This window comes from Pararge aegeria, chromosome 15 (assembly GCF_905163445.1).
Source record: "Pararge aegeria chromosome 15, ilParAegt1.1, whole genome shotgun sequence".
NCBI classification, from domain to species: Eukaryota; Metazoa; Arthropoda; class Insecta; order Lepidoptera; family Nymphalidae; genus Pararge; species Pararge aegeria.
In genome coordinates, this window is record NC_053194.1 from 9,141,588 (window position 1) to 9,156,397 (window position 14,810).

Here is a 14,810-nt window from a genome sequence, read left to right on the forward strand (position 1 = left end):
TAGCGTATTAAATCAATGCCTTAAAGGCTTAAATAAGAAATTACTATTCAACACCGAAGACATGGCTGTACGGTGGTATACTTCTGCCTTTCCCCTTTTAAATAAGAGAAATAAAAAATTGAATTTCAAAGAGTCAATCGTGTTGTCAAATGTCAATGTAAATTGTCAAATCGTGTTACGGTGTTTGCATTTGCACATTTTACGGATTCTTTGTATTATTTGCCGATGTTTAGTAGATTCTTCACTCGAGATCATTTCGAATGCATATTCGATGCAATGTTATGTCAAAGAGAGCAAAGAATTAGGTTTGGTTCATCCTAACGCTTAGCAAGAATGGCTGCATCTGCCAGCGAGATCGAAGACTTCCTAAGCGGACCTCTTATTTCGTGGGTGAGTGGTCAATGATTCTTGCCTAGTAGTATTAGCGTAAAACGATTAAAATGCTATTCTATTCTATCAAATAAAATGTTCATACCTGTGTTAGTTTCTTCTCCAAATTATAAATTAGTACAATCCTTTTAGAAACTAAATAAAAATAAAAACAAAACCTATATTTTCTCAGAATTAATCTCTTATATTAATTTATAAAGCTTTTTATCACTAAACAAATATATCTTGAATAAATATATAAATATAAAATTTGAAATCATGATACTTACTCACACATAATTAGTTCTGCTTTATTCAAAACACAAAAGAATTATTTTGCGTATTGAATGAAAAAAAAACTTGCTATATATATATATAGCTGTAATATGCCATTAAAGGAGAAATTAATAAAAACAATGGCTTTAGCTGACCTCTTTTCTAAAGATCTTCCCATACACAAAACAATGCTAGTGTGGATTAGTTCTGTACATGTTGTGGCTTCCAACTGTCAGTACTTATTCATAATTTTAATCAAAATGTATTGGAAATCTTATAAGATAAAAATAGTTATACCTGTTGTGTATGTTGTAAAATTTAAAACCTGAACTAGAGTAAGTGCTGAAAATTAAAGAGAATATTTTTATATTTTATCTGTTTAATTTGTTATCGAATGTTACAGGTTTTCAAATATATAGTGTTATATAATATAACAAGCATATAGTGTTATTAAGAGATACAAAACATTTATTCTTGTTTGGTACAGTGCATCATATTCATATGAAAATATTATGTCTATCTATAACACTAAAGGTATAAAATTGTAAATGACAAATTTAAATTTTTATTGTAGTATACCTAAACTTGGAGGATATATATATATATTTTTTTTTTTTAAACATATACAATTTCTTAATAGCTCAGCATATGCTACATTTTAAAGCATGCAACTCATAACTGTTAAACTAAATTATAATTTTTCTAACTAAATTCAAATTTGTTAATCTTTTCTTGTTTTTAGTTCAAATCATGTCTTGCGCAGCCAGAAAGTATCAAGAACTACTCATCCCTGTTCGATGGAGATATCTTACACCATATCTACCTCCAGATTGATCCAGAACCATCCTTTCACATTACAAAATTAACTGGACTAGAGGACCAAGCATTAATTTTGGGGAGAGTAAAAAACTTTGATGCTATTGTTAAAAATGTAAAAGCATTATATGATGAAGAATTAGGAATGACACTTCTGGTGGTGCCAGAATGCATTTGCTTAGGAAAGGCACCAGAATCTCGTGAAGGATTGGAAAATATGAAGCTTCTAGCTTTGTTATTACTTGGTGCAGCTGTTCAGTGTCCCAACAAAGAACTTTTCATCACAAGAATAAAAGAACTGGATGTGGATTTGCAACACAATATTGTAGAATGTATAAAACAGGTATTTATATAACTATTATTTGTTATAAGTTTCTACATAGAGTTTTTGCCACATAGATACAGTACAGATAATAATAATTATTGTTGTAACCACTTACTTAAAAGTATAAAGTCTAAAGTCAAACAAAACAGACATATTCTTTTTAACTGCCATTTGTCATGATAGGGGTCTTATCATTCAAGTTGTTCCTTTGCCCCCATGACAAAGTTACTTGAAATATCAAAAAGTTCAAAACTTGTTTATATAAGTTTTCTAAACATTTACTCTTAGAAAATGCAATGTTGTTAATATATTATGATGCTTAGATACAAGGTCTTTTTATGTGGTTAGTTTAAATGGTGTAACATGTCTATTTAAGCAATAAATTATATTTCTTAATTGGTAATGTGTATCCAGGCTAAATTGTTTCTGTACATTAAATCAGACTTATAAGGTGACAGTTTCGAGCAGTGTAGTTACTGTGTATATTTGGCCTAAGTGACCTTGACTTGCCTACATTGCTACACCATGAGTGTGGACATCATTGCAAGTAACTGTGAATGTCAAGTATTTAATTTACATAACTTTATTAGTATTGTATATAGAATTGTCTTTTGGTTTGGTCTATTATACAGTTTTTAAAAATGTATTAATTTTAGTGTGTATAATAAATAAATAATAATAATAAATAAATATACTATGACAATACACACATCACCATCTAGCCCCAAAGTAAGCGTTAGCTTGTGTTATGGGTACTAAGATGACTGATGAATATTTTTATGAATAATATACATAAATAATTAGAATATACATATAAACACTCAGACACTGAAAAACATTCATGCTCATCACACAAACATTTTCCAGTAGTGGGAATCGAACCCACAGCCATGGCCACGCAGAAAGCATGATCGCTGCCCACTGCGCCAGTCAGCCGAAAGGACATTATAAAACATAAGTAGGCAGTTTCAAAAAAATCTATAAAAGACTAATCTATTTGACGTTTTTAAAAGATAAAATTGGCTATTCAATATGCATATGTACAACCAATTATATATTCAGGTTACAGACATGCAGACAGTTGTTTTGACACCAGATGCAATAGATCTATTCCAATCACCCACTATGTTTAATCACATGAGAAGGTTAGCCAAAGAAAGGGACCACTATTTACTAAACTGGGCATCTTTAGTCCTTAGTGAAGGTTTGTGTGAAAATGAAACTGAAAACAAAAATGGTAAAAGTAGGTCAACACAAAATGTAAATCAGAATAATGGTGAGAGTCAACATTTAGCTGTAGAATTAGCTGATTGGAAAGCGAGGCTGAGAAAACAAAGACAAGAATTGTAAGTACTTTTCAGTAATGCAAATTTAAATTACAGTAAAAGATAAAATTAAAAGCTAAATTATAAAATTTCGTAGGGAAGAAAAATCAGAGCAGCTCTCAGAATGTCGAGAAGAACTAGAACATACCAAACTTGTTTTGGCAAAATTACGAGCAGATAGTCAAGAGTGGTTTAATGAAGCTAGAAAAGCAGCTGGATATAGAGATGAAGTTGATGCACTTAGAGAAAAAGCTGAGAGATGTGACAGGTATGTGATGTCATTTATTTTATAAGATATTTCTTGTAATGTAAAATATATATTTGACTTTCTACTATTAGGTTAGAACAAGAAATACAGCGGTATCGCGATCGTTTAGCTGATGCCGAATATTATAAAACTCGAGTAGCAGAGTTGCGCGAAGATAACAAAGCCCTTATGGAAACTAGAGATGCTTTGGAAGAACAATTACAAAGAGCTCGTAAGAGAGCTGAACAATGCTTAGCACTAGAAGCAGCTATGATCAAATTAAAAAGAGAGGCTAATGATATTGCGTTGGTAAGTATAATAACCTATCAACTTAATATACACCGTTATTATGTAGGTACATAACGTTTTATCTTTGTTTTTGTTAAAGGAGAGAGATGCTGACCAGCAAAAGATTCAGGAACTGATTGAAGAAAATAATCACTTACAATACATAACTAGATCAGTTTTAAGCGAAAGTAATAATAGTAATTTAGATACAGATAACGAAGGTGAAAATACATTAGAGTCAGGTGAAAATAGTTTATCAGAACAATTGACCAGTAATGCACAAGCGCGGGCCTTAAAACTTGAATTAGAAAATAAGCGACTTCTGTCTACCATAGATAACCTAAGAGAACAATCTTTGTTGGAAAGCAGTGACAAAGTACTAGAGCAAGAAAAAGAAAAAAAAAGACTGACACTTAAATGTGAACAATTACAAGAAAATTGTAACAGACTTAAGCAACAAAACTCTGAACTGGAAGAAGTATTTAAGAATGCTTTAGAAGAAAATCGCAAGTTACAAGACTCATTAGATAAGCAAAAATCTTTTATGGATAGACAGGCCATTGACAGAGATTCTGAAAAAAATAAATTACAAGACTTCGAAAGGCATCTAGAATCTTTAACTAAAGATAAACAAAGAATTCAAATGTTATGTGATTCTATACAAAGGCGAGCAGATGACCTTGAGAAAACTTTAGATTCAAGGACTAAAGAACTGAATATAACTAAGCCTGAGGCTGAAAAAGTAACGCGGCTGATCATTCAAACAGAAGAATTAAAGACAAAACTAACTTATAGCGAGAAAGAGTCACATAATTTACAGAGAGAAGTGAATAAATTAAGAGAAGCAATTGAAGAGAAAGCTGTCACACTTGATACGATTACTACGGAAATTGAACTTAAAAATAAAGAAATCGAAAGGTTAGCTAGGCAATTTGATATAAATCAGACATTAAGTAATAAGCTTCAAGACTTAGAACAAAAAACACAAGAGCTTAAATCGCATAAAAAAGTCGATACTGAAACAATACAAACTCTTCAAAAAGACTTAATATTAGAGAAAGTCAACTTTGACAAGCTGAGAAACTGTATGGAGAAATTGGGAGTAAATACTTCAGACATCATTGCTAAAGACGTAAATGTGGAGGAATTACTAGAAAAAGTCATAACAAATTTAGACCATGAGACATTAATATCTGAAATAGCTGCAAAAGCAAATGTCTTTAAACTGGTTCCATGTAACTGCAGTAATACAGAAAAACCAGTCGATGAGAATATTATAAATCCGCAAATAGAACAATTATCATCTGATTTAGCAGCATTACAGATTTCATTGGAAAACTGCCAAGCTGAAAATGCCAAACTCCAAGTAAATGTAGCTACATTAAATTCGCAAAATGGGTCTCTTATTTCTCAGCAAATGACTCTACAACTTGCAAATAGTCAACTAGCTGCGGAAAAGGATGAAATACTAAAACAATTGGAAGTCTTAAAAGATAAACAAGATAATCTGTTGCGCGATCAAGTAGCTTTGCAAACTCTTCACGAGCAACTGAACACAGAATATGAAATGTTACTCAGTGAAAAAGAGCCAGTAAAAGCAGCCATTCGAGACCTAAAAACTGAAAATAGGGAATTAAAAGAAAAAATTGTCACATACGAGAAGAAGGTTGCAGAATTTGAACTAGAGCGAGAAAACCTAAAAATAGAATCAAGAAATTTAACTAATCTCAGAGCTGAACATTCCAAACTAAAGGAAGACTTTAGAAACTTGTTTACTGCCAGTGACCGTCTGAAAAACGAGTACAGAAATATGCAAGAGGAATATAGAAATATAAGGAGTGAAGTAGCTCAATTAAAGTTAAGAAATACAGAGATGTCAGGTGAAATGAATACAAAGTCCGAAGTTATCACAAGTATGGAATTAGAAATAAGCAAAACAAATCAACACTGTGATATGTTAATTCAAATGAACAAAAGTTTAGATGCCGATAGAAGATCTTTGATGGATCACGTTTCTCAACTTCTCACGCAGTATCACGAGTTATTAGCACACTCTTTAAAAGATAAACAGCACTATCACGAAGAGGAAAAGATGTTTGCCGACAGGGTCAATGCTTTGTGTCGACAAAAAGAAAAATTAGAAGAGAAAATTATGGAACATTATAAAAAATTGGACAACTGCACTCCCAAAAGACGAGGATTTGGCGCCTCATTCGTAAAACGAGTTCGGAAAGCTGGCACTGACTTAATTAATAAAGTTCCGTCGAGAAGTAATAAAAGAATAGAGGACGCGAGTCGGTCGAAATCCCAACTAACGCTTGCTGGTTCAGAGTCTGGCGAATCGGACCCAGGTAGCCAAGATCTTGAGAAACTGTCCAAAATTTCTGACCCAGACCAAGGCTCTTCTAACCCTAGCGTTGAGTCACCGAAACACAGTTCCGAATCAAGTTTTACAAGGCGATTTGATGACAGTCTTTATAAGAAATCTGAAAATATGGATATGTCAGCATCAATACATAGCTTAGATCCTGTAAGAATGCCAAGCGAAAGTAATTTCGTTAGAAGACTGTCTTCCGCGTCCATTCACAGTGGAGGAGGTGATGATGCTCTAATAAGAGCCTCTTTACGGAGAAGGCCGCACAAAGCTGTTCCACCTTCACATCGAAATAGTTATCAAGGATTAGAGGGAGAATCTAGTTTGCCTGCTGGTACGTATTTCTTAACGAAAATTTCTTAACGACTAGAGTACATTTATACAAGTAATATTTTTACTAGTTGAGTTTCTACCGAACGAAAAATGAGCCTGTTGAGCAAACAGAAATTGTAGACATCAAGAATTATTTTATAAAACCTCAACGCAAAAAGGGGAGCTACAAATTTACCGAGTTAAGATTTCTTTTGACGGAGTGCATCGGCAACAAAGTTTGTCTGCAAACTTTCTAACTCCTCGACTACGTACAGGAGATAATGTCGTATTTGGGCTCTAATTATTTTAAGTAATAATAATAATAAAGTTTTTTTAATTAGAGGAATAAAAAACACATATATCAGCTTTTATATAGAGACAATACAAAGAAATCTATAATTAAATGTACACATTAAAGTTTACATCTAACTGAAATAGCTAAAAAACTTGTTTCAGATCATCAGTCATAGGATCTTAGTTTATTTTCTGGTTGTCTCTATGAACAGACAGGCAATAGTCTCAATTTTTGACACCAAAATCTCAGAATTGGTTTTTGATTCATGATATAGAATATAATTTACAGGCTAGGCCACTTTATTACCCTTCTATTTATATATTTTATCAAATATTTTCAGCATCAACACCATCCCCTGTATTTGGTGCAGCCGGAACTCGTCGAACGGTTTATTTGACTGATGACAATCCCGAAGTCAACCTCAATAGTAAGCCGCAAAGCACTCCTGTTAAAGAAAACCCCACTTACTTGGTTTACAACAGAATATCAACCGTAATCGGCGAAGGGGCGTGTAAGAGCAGCAGCGATAGATCGGTGAACGAACACCAAAGAACACAGGACCAAACGCGCTCTATGGAAGATAACGAAGATGAGAGAGATGATGCTCGTGGGACGCCGAGTCGCAACGATAAACCCGAGAATTCTAAAGAAACAGCTATATGGTATGAGTATGGGTGTGTATGAAATTTTTACTATTGTAAAAATATGTTTTTGCTGTGCATTAGCTAGTATAGACTGATGGGATGCCTTGAATTTCAAAATGAAATTGGAAATGTGTGATTATATCTGTTTGATATCTATATTATAATGATAATAATATTTAAAATATGTCGTGATTTCGTGGAACAGTATTATTCGGCATTTATTATTAAAGTTCAGTTATAGCTGCAATCGTTTTTATTGTGAAAGTAATGCTGACGTTATTGTTGATGAAGCGGTTTTTTATGTATCTCTTTTTCTGAGGCTAGACTTGTTACCCTGTGTAAAGATTCGTGTTAGGTGGGCAAATTGTGTTGTATGAACACGATTGTATAAACTGTTATTGCTGAGCATAGAGCAAGTATTTTGTGCGGTATGTAGATACTACATAAAAATTTGAAAGTTGGTGTGTATGTATTAAATAGTTATTGACTAAGAAGACAATGGTGCCACATCCGTTGTACACAAAACTCTTAATTAAATTGACAAGCCTAAATATAAATATGGTGCTACCCTTTTCCACAGAGAACATAATAAACTAGGCACTATTCTTGGACTTGTCAGTTTAGTTTAGCGATTTGTTTACAACTGAAATGGCACTAATCTCCATTTAATGTGGAAGATTGTGCACGTGAGTCAATATTATTTATAGCAAGCGGCTATTTCTGCTGTTTGGTTTATTATTCCGCTTTTTTAATAAAATCATTCTCTCTATACTCTGACAATTGAAGTAATTTACTAAAGGTAAACAATTGACATGTTATATATCCGATGTATTTAATATTTACTTTTATAACTACTTTTAGAGAATTTTCTAAAGCATCTGTCACTGGACGACCGCTAGATTTGAAACATCAAGACACAAGTGAGTTTGAGAGTAGTGGCGTTGTGGCCCGACGGCGTAAGAGAACGTCATGTCGTTTACCGGGATGGCATACATACATTTCACGCTATTTTTGACCTTACAAACTCGTCTGTCATTTTTATTTTCATAAAACTTCTTTTAATTTGGTCTTTACCTGGTCCATTTTTTTTTAATTTGTCATTTGTGGGTATTCAATTAATAAATAATCCGTCATAGTATAGAGATAATTGAGATAAAAGTTAATCGCAGACTGCTGCAATGTCGGACATACCAAGGTCTTCCGCTTTTTTCTGGTTTATCTGATGCTTGTATTTTCAGTACGTACCAAAAATGCGTTGCGTGCAACACTCACGACAGTCTACGAGCAACTTATACAACTATTTCGCAATTATAAGTTTTTTTAAGCACGCTGTATCGTACAAATGTAGAGTCATAATGTAATAGTCACGTGTTTGGGAGAGCCTTTATTGATATAATAAAGGATAACAGTTTTTTTATCAGCTTTGTTTTGATTAACAGTTCAGGAATACATTTGTTTGTAAACGGCTTCAAAGTCTTTGTTGTCAAACCTTCAGGGTAGACAATTGAGGTATATTGAAAGCACTGGCTACCTACGAATACAGTAGTAATACTTTAATAGAACAATTTACCTACAATAGATAACTGCGATTTTACACCTGCTTACAGCTTTCCGTGGCAATAAGGACTAGTTCCGAGTGGCTTTACTAACAACTGTATTTGAAAAACTTAGTATACTGTATAAAATACATGAGTAGTAAATAATTAAAATTTTAGCTTATAAAGCTCTGGCTAAAGTTAGGGCCTAGCCTTCGAAACCAAACTCTGCGCACTTATTCATAAATATTTAAGCATATCACTGATGTATTTAAAGTGACTATCGTGTGCCTGTTATATATTAAATATAATATCAAGATATTACGTTAAAATTGCCTTGCCAGTGGTCTGTGACAGTAAAGAATAAATAATAATCATATTAGCAATCTTTTAATGAATTCGACAATTTTGTTTGTGATTTTATACTGAGATTTTTTTTTAATATAAGTAATTGAAATTCGATTTTATGTTAAGGACAACAAATATAACGTTAATTTAAGTTAAGTACAAGTACATAATAATCTAATTTTGTTGTGTATAGGTACTATTTCTTTACTGATATTATTTTAAGTTTATATATGTGTGACAATAGTAGTAATAATAATTATTATTATACAACTATTATGTAACCCCAGTGTACCTTTATTTAGTTAATTAGATAGTTAAAATAATTCTACAGTGCACTAATGGTATCCGTTTCTTTACTTAATAATTCCATATCAATAAAACAAATAATGCATTTAATATTTAACTCTTTTAGCAGTTTAAAGGAGAGACTTAAATCACAATTTTATGTCGATATTCTTTAATCCAAGTTCTCAAATGGTAATTTAATATTATTTAAGTATTTTCATCATAATATGACTTAAGATAATGATTTCAATTACACTAATAAAATAATATTTTTTTTAGTACAAAATGAAGAATGTGTGAATTTGATGATACTGAATTTTATATAATTAATTTGATTAATAATTTTACTTTTGTAGGATTGAATTCTGTATGAACGAGATAGTATTTACAATTTCATATTTTTGATTTTCATATTCACTTATAATTTTTAATATTTCTACTAGAGACTGATTAAAGAAAGTATTAGTTAATTTCATTGTCCAATAATTTATAAATGTACGTATTATTATAAAAACCAAATCACTAATATTATATATGAAATTGCTTCTTTAAACTAAAAGGCTGATTTTCATAGGTTGATAGAGCTGCATGCGGGACGCACATGTTCTGTTAAGCATGCCATAGCACCGGAAGCGGAAACCGTGTTCATTGGGCTGTTTACCCATACCATAGGACCCGCATGAAAGAACCGTTTTCATTAGTCGATGGATGCTATAGATAAACACTCTGGATTTTAATTCGATTCCTCGCACTCCGCATGCATACACTGACTAATAAATTCATCGGTCGTGGGGCCGCTTTCGGGAAATACCCGTTGGTTTAACGAATCGACTTTCATTAGTAACCACCGCACTTGAGAAGATTCCCCGCTTGCTTGCATATTGACCAATGAGAATGAGCCTAATATAAAAAAAAAATTAGCCTTCATTTTGGGTTAATCGTGGACTGAGTCTTAAGGCCTCTGAATCTAAGTAAAGCCGGCGGGCAGCTGCTTAGGTGTTCAGTCTTGAATATGTGTACCTAATATTTTTAATTATTAGAAAACATCTTAATTTGAGTGAAATTTACACTGGACGAATAGTTTCCTTAGCTAAAGATTTCAGAGTTTTATTACAGACATATTCACTAGTGGCCTAACTGTGGAAGAAGTAGAAATTGGTACTATCATATGGTGCTCTACTTTACAACATAAGTGGAAAACGATTTCTGTATTTGTTTTTTTATATAACATATTGTACTTAATAATCGTCTCTCACCGAATTACGTATCTTAGCACACCTTTTTTTAAATAAAACAACGAAATAATATAATTGTCTATTTTATTTGCAAACCTAATAATATATTTTTACATGGTTTCTCTAGTTAGGAACATTACAAGTTAAATATACTGGTATCGCTATCTTCCCTAAGAAGAGATCCCAAACAACTTTCGACAGTGGCTAGCAAAATTTGGTGTCCACTTACATAATGAATCATCCTGCAGGTTTGGCGTGAATTCAAACGAAGTCATTTGCCATCGCACGAAAGTAAATAAGAATTATTTGGTACATACCTGTGGCATTCGATTTGTATACACGCAATTATGGGAGTCTGTATTCGACTAACGACTACTAAAGCCGTATTAATAAACGTGGCACAACGTCGGAATTGCTAAGTAGTGTTTTTTACTCTCTGACTGCCAGCTGAAGTGGGAAAAAAAACACTGCCTAAACATTCCGACATGGCAATGTTTAATTAACAGTTTGCAAATGACGGCTAATTTGAATGCACCGTAATACATGGATATTAACGTGTGCAGGCGAGTGACTCATTGATAGCAGTAAATCAATATTCATGAGACCTATATTATAATCACCATATTCTTAATAATGTCAGACAATCGAATCTTCAGGGTAAAGTTGGGACTGCCTCGATACTGTCTGTTAGGTTTATGGAGAACTACTACAATAAGGCTGTTTTTTAAAACTATAAACGGTGATAGCCAAATGGGTAAGGCTGGGTTTTCTTTTGTGGAGACCGAGTTCGATCCGCTGACTGGTTATGTGCGTTTTTAATTTAGGAAATTTAAATATCACTTGCTTTAATGGCAAAGGAAAACATCGTGAGGAAACCTGCATGCCTGAGAGCCTAAACCTTTCTCATTCTGAGAGGAGACTTGTGCCCTGTAGTTGGGCCGGGAACGGGTTGATGATAATTATGACTAGTTAGTGGTTTACAAAGTTCAAGCATCGCGGTAAAAGATTACTCTTAAGAATCATGCACAAATAAGGATCTGCCAGATGTCCACTTGTTTACATAATTATTAGGTGATCACGCGATAAGGCGTGAGAGGCAATTCATTTTTTTTAAATGAAATTGAGAGCAGTTCCAACATTATTCTGTAGGTCCTAGTAGTAAAGCATACTGTTTAGCTTTTAGTTACATAATATATTATGTCAATTAATTTAGATAATAAATTTCATAATTAATTTACATAACAACATCTTCTAAACATACCACAGCCGCCTGACAACTAAAAATAAAAGTTGTCAAGATAAAATTTCTATCCATTGTGGGTTTATTACAAAATACCAATGACTTTCTATAAAAATACTATCCACAACACATTGATAAAAAATGATTATTGGTACTAAATACTATATAAGGTTAATCAGGCAATGGTAGAATTATTAAATTATTGATCTATTTTTACAAGTAGGTAACATACATTAAATAAGGTAAATATAATAACATGATATTATTTAGTTCTGGCAGTGATGAACAATTTTCTATTACAAATTAAAGCAAATACAATTTTATTCTAATTTATTGGTATGAGAGACAATTTGTACAAAACATTATTACACATATTATTATCAGTTTTCTTTTAGTCCGACAATGGATGACAAGAGCAGGGAAAAAACATTTCAACAAAACAATTTAGGTGTATTGCTATTGTAAATTGATGGCACTTGGCAGTTATATTAATTCAAAGGCTTTTGTCAGCTTTTTTTTTGTTGTGGTCAATTTTAAATACCATGATTCATATTTATTCCCTCTCTAGTTTGTAGCTGACCAGCTACTGCTGTCCCTATTCTAAAGAGGGGTTGCTGTATATCTCCCTTGGCTTTGGTAACTATTCATAACAAAAATGTGTCATTACAAAAATCATAATGCACTGTATTATCATGCTATTAAAAAAAGTTGTCTATTACCTAATTAAACATTGATTATAAAAAAATATATACTTTTTTATGTCAAAGAGATCCATTTAAATTAAGTTCATTTGTGACTTCCCATTGTAACACTGGTATTGGTTGCATGGATACTTTGAATGGTACACCAGACACAACTGCTTTTCGTCCAGCTTCTGCCTTTGGTGGAAGGTAAGAAATTACACACTGAAAAGGTAAAGTTACAATTATTTCAAGTATAATCTTATTATATTACATCTCTCATCAGTCACAATGACTAAACAAATATTGCTAACAATTTAACATTATAATGTATACTATAATAAAAATAATAATGTACATAATGATTAGAGATTATTTAAAAAAAATGTAGCTAAGGAGCTAAGCTCCATTTTTTTAAATAATCTCTGATCCCAAATTTAAAGAAAGTTTGACATGCATTACTGCAAATACTGAAACTAGTGAATAGAATATGTTAAATATGCAATCTACAAAAAAGTATGTTTAGAAGTTTCCATTACCTTTGGTTTAGCTATTTCTGTAGACATGTACCCAATGCACATTGTTTTAGTAGTGTGACCCCAAAGAAGTTCTCCTTCCCCAATTTGTGGATTGAAAGTGAGTGCTAAAGAGCCTCCAAGCCTCTCTGGGATATCCCATAAGAAGGGGGACTCTAAGAACTTTTCCTTGAGGCATTTATCAAGCCCCAATGTTGGAGATTGTTCTTGTAAACTTTCAGCTGAATTTTTGGCCAATTGAGTTCTTATGAGGTGTTCACCACATCCAGAGGTACAAGCTGCAATAGAGGGCTTGATGCCATCTCTACTTGTCACAGCCCACACTCCACTTCCAAAAGATGCTGCTTGACCCACTCTTCCTTCGTGTTTTAGAGACACTCCACCTGAGCTTGCCCCAGATGCCACAATACCATTTGAATCAACACAAATAGCTCCTACAGTATCCAAAGGACTAAACTTCAAGTCATTTTGAACAGAATATCTTTTTAACTTCCGTTTACAATGTTTATAATTACGGAAAGCTCTACTTGATACCATTTTTTGGTCATCCACTATTTGCAAGCCCATTCTTTCTGCCCATGTTTTGGCTCCTTTGCCTGTAAGTATGCAAGGTGGCACTCGTCCTAATGATAGGCTCTCACATTGCTTCATACAAAGTTGTTTGGCTAGAGTAATTGGATTCCAAACATTGGATACAGCACCACATGCACCAAAATGTAAAGTTTGCCCATTCATAATTGATGCATCACATTCTACTAATCCATCCCAACTAAGATTTGATCCATAGCCTGCATTAGTTAAAGGACTATTCTCTAATTCTGGAATATAATTTTTTTGTTTTTATGAATTATAAAATACTTAAGTTAGTGATATTTGCATCTTCTCTTAAATGATGCAGAAAGCATTTGTATTGCTGAGTTGAGTTTAAAAAATATGATTCCCAAGGTAATTTGTACCTACCAATGCATACATTTAAACATGCTAAAACTCAAAAAAGGTTTACAATACTATTAACTACTATTAATGAAATTATTAATTAAAAAGTTGCTTAGAAGCAGTTAATAATAATCTCTTATACCTGGCAAGGTAAGGTTATTTCGATAAAATTATAGAAAAGAACGAACCGATTATAGCATTTTCTACAGCGTCAACGGCATTTCCACCTCTTGACAGCGCTTCAGCAGCTCTCCTGCATGCAGCATAGCAAGTCCTTTGATAATCTTTTCTTAAAGAATCACTGTGAAATCCAGCCCCTGAAATAGTTTACATTTTTAATACTCAGTCAATAAATAGAAGATGCATCTCATAGCAACTCTCAGCTTTACGTACCGCAGTGCACGGCTATAAATCCATTCATCGTTACAACCTTTAAAGACTAAAATAGTTTAGGAATCTTGCGAGTTACCCCATGCATTACTACTACGTTTTGATGTTCAATAACATTAAAAAGGAGAAAAAGTCTAAGGTTTTAAGTTTGAAACATGAGACAAAACAAATCAATGACAACCTAGAATATGTCAACAAATATCACTCAAAAATGTCATAGATACTTACTATTTGCTGCTTTAACTACAAGCCTTTTTGAGCCAAATTTCATTTGGCATTTTGTCACAGTGAGAGTAAGAATACAATCATAATATTAAAGTGTCAGCAGTGCTTACCCATGAACATATTAATAAT

The 14,810-nt window shown here is 32.8% G+C and overlaps 2 protein-coding genes across 2 annotated transcripts; one reads left to right on the forward strand and one right to left on the reverse strand.

Annotated features, from left to right (window-relative positions):
• Positions 1-323: 323 nt before the first annotated feature.
• On the forward strand, positions 324-9,670 carry LOC120629785 (protein Daple). Its single transcript, XM_039898827.1, has 7 exons — positions 324-390; positions 1,388-1,804; positions 2,849-3,132; positions 3,209-3,379; positions 3,451-3,667; positions 3,747-6,354; positions 6,968-9,670. Exons 1-7 carry the CDS (start codon positions 334-336, stop codon positions 7,309-7,311), a joined length of 4,098 nt encoding a protein of 1,365 aa, XP_039754761.1. The 5' UTR covers positions 324-333; the 3' UTR covers positions 7,312-9,670.
• Positions 9,671-10,741: 1,071 nt separating this feature from the next.
• LOC120629867 (threonine aspartase 1) lies at positions 10,742-14,617 on the reverse strand. Its single transcript, XM_039898941.1, has 4 exons — positions 14,460-14,617; positions 14,255-14,383; positions 13,134-13,948; positions 10,742-12,819 (listed from the first exon to the last, which is right to left on the reverse strand). Exons 1-4 carry the CDS (start codon positions 14,485-14,487, stop codon positions 12,676-12,678), a joined length of 1,116 nt encoding a protein of 371 aa, XP_039754875.1. The 5' UTR covers positions 14,488-14,617; the 3' UTR covers positions 10,742-12,675.
• Between the last annotated feature and the right edge of the window lie 193 nt (positions 14,618-14,810).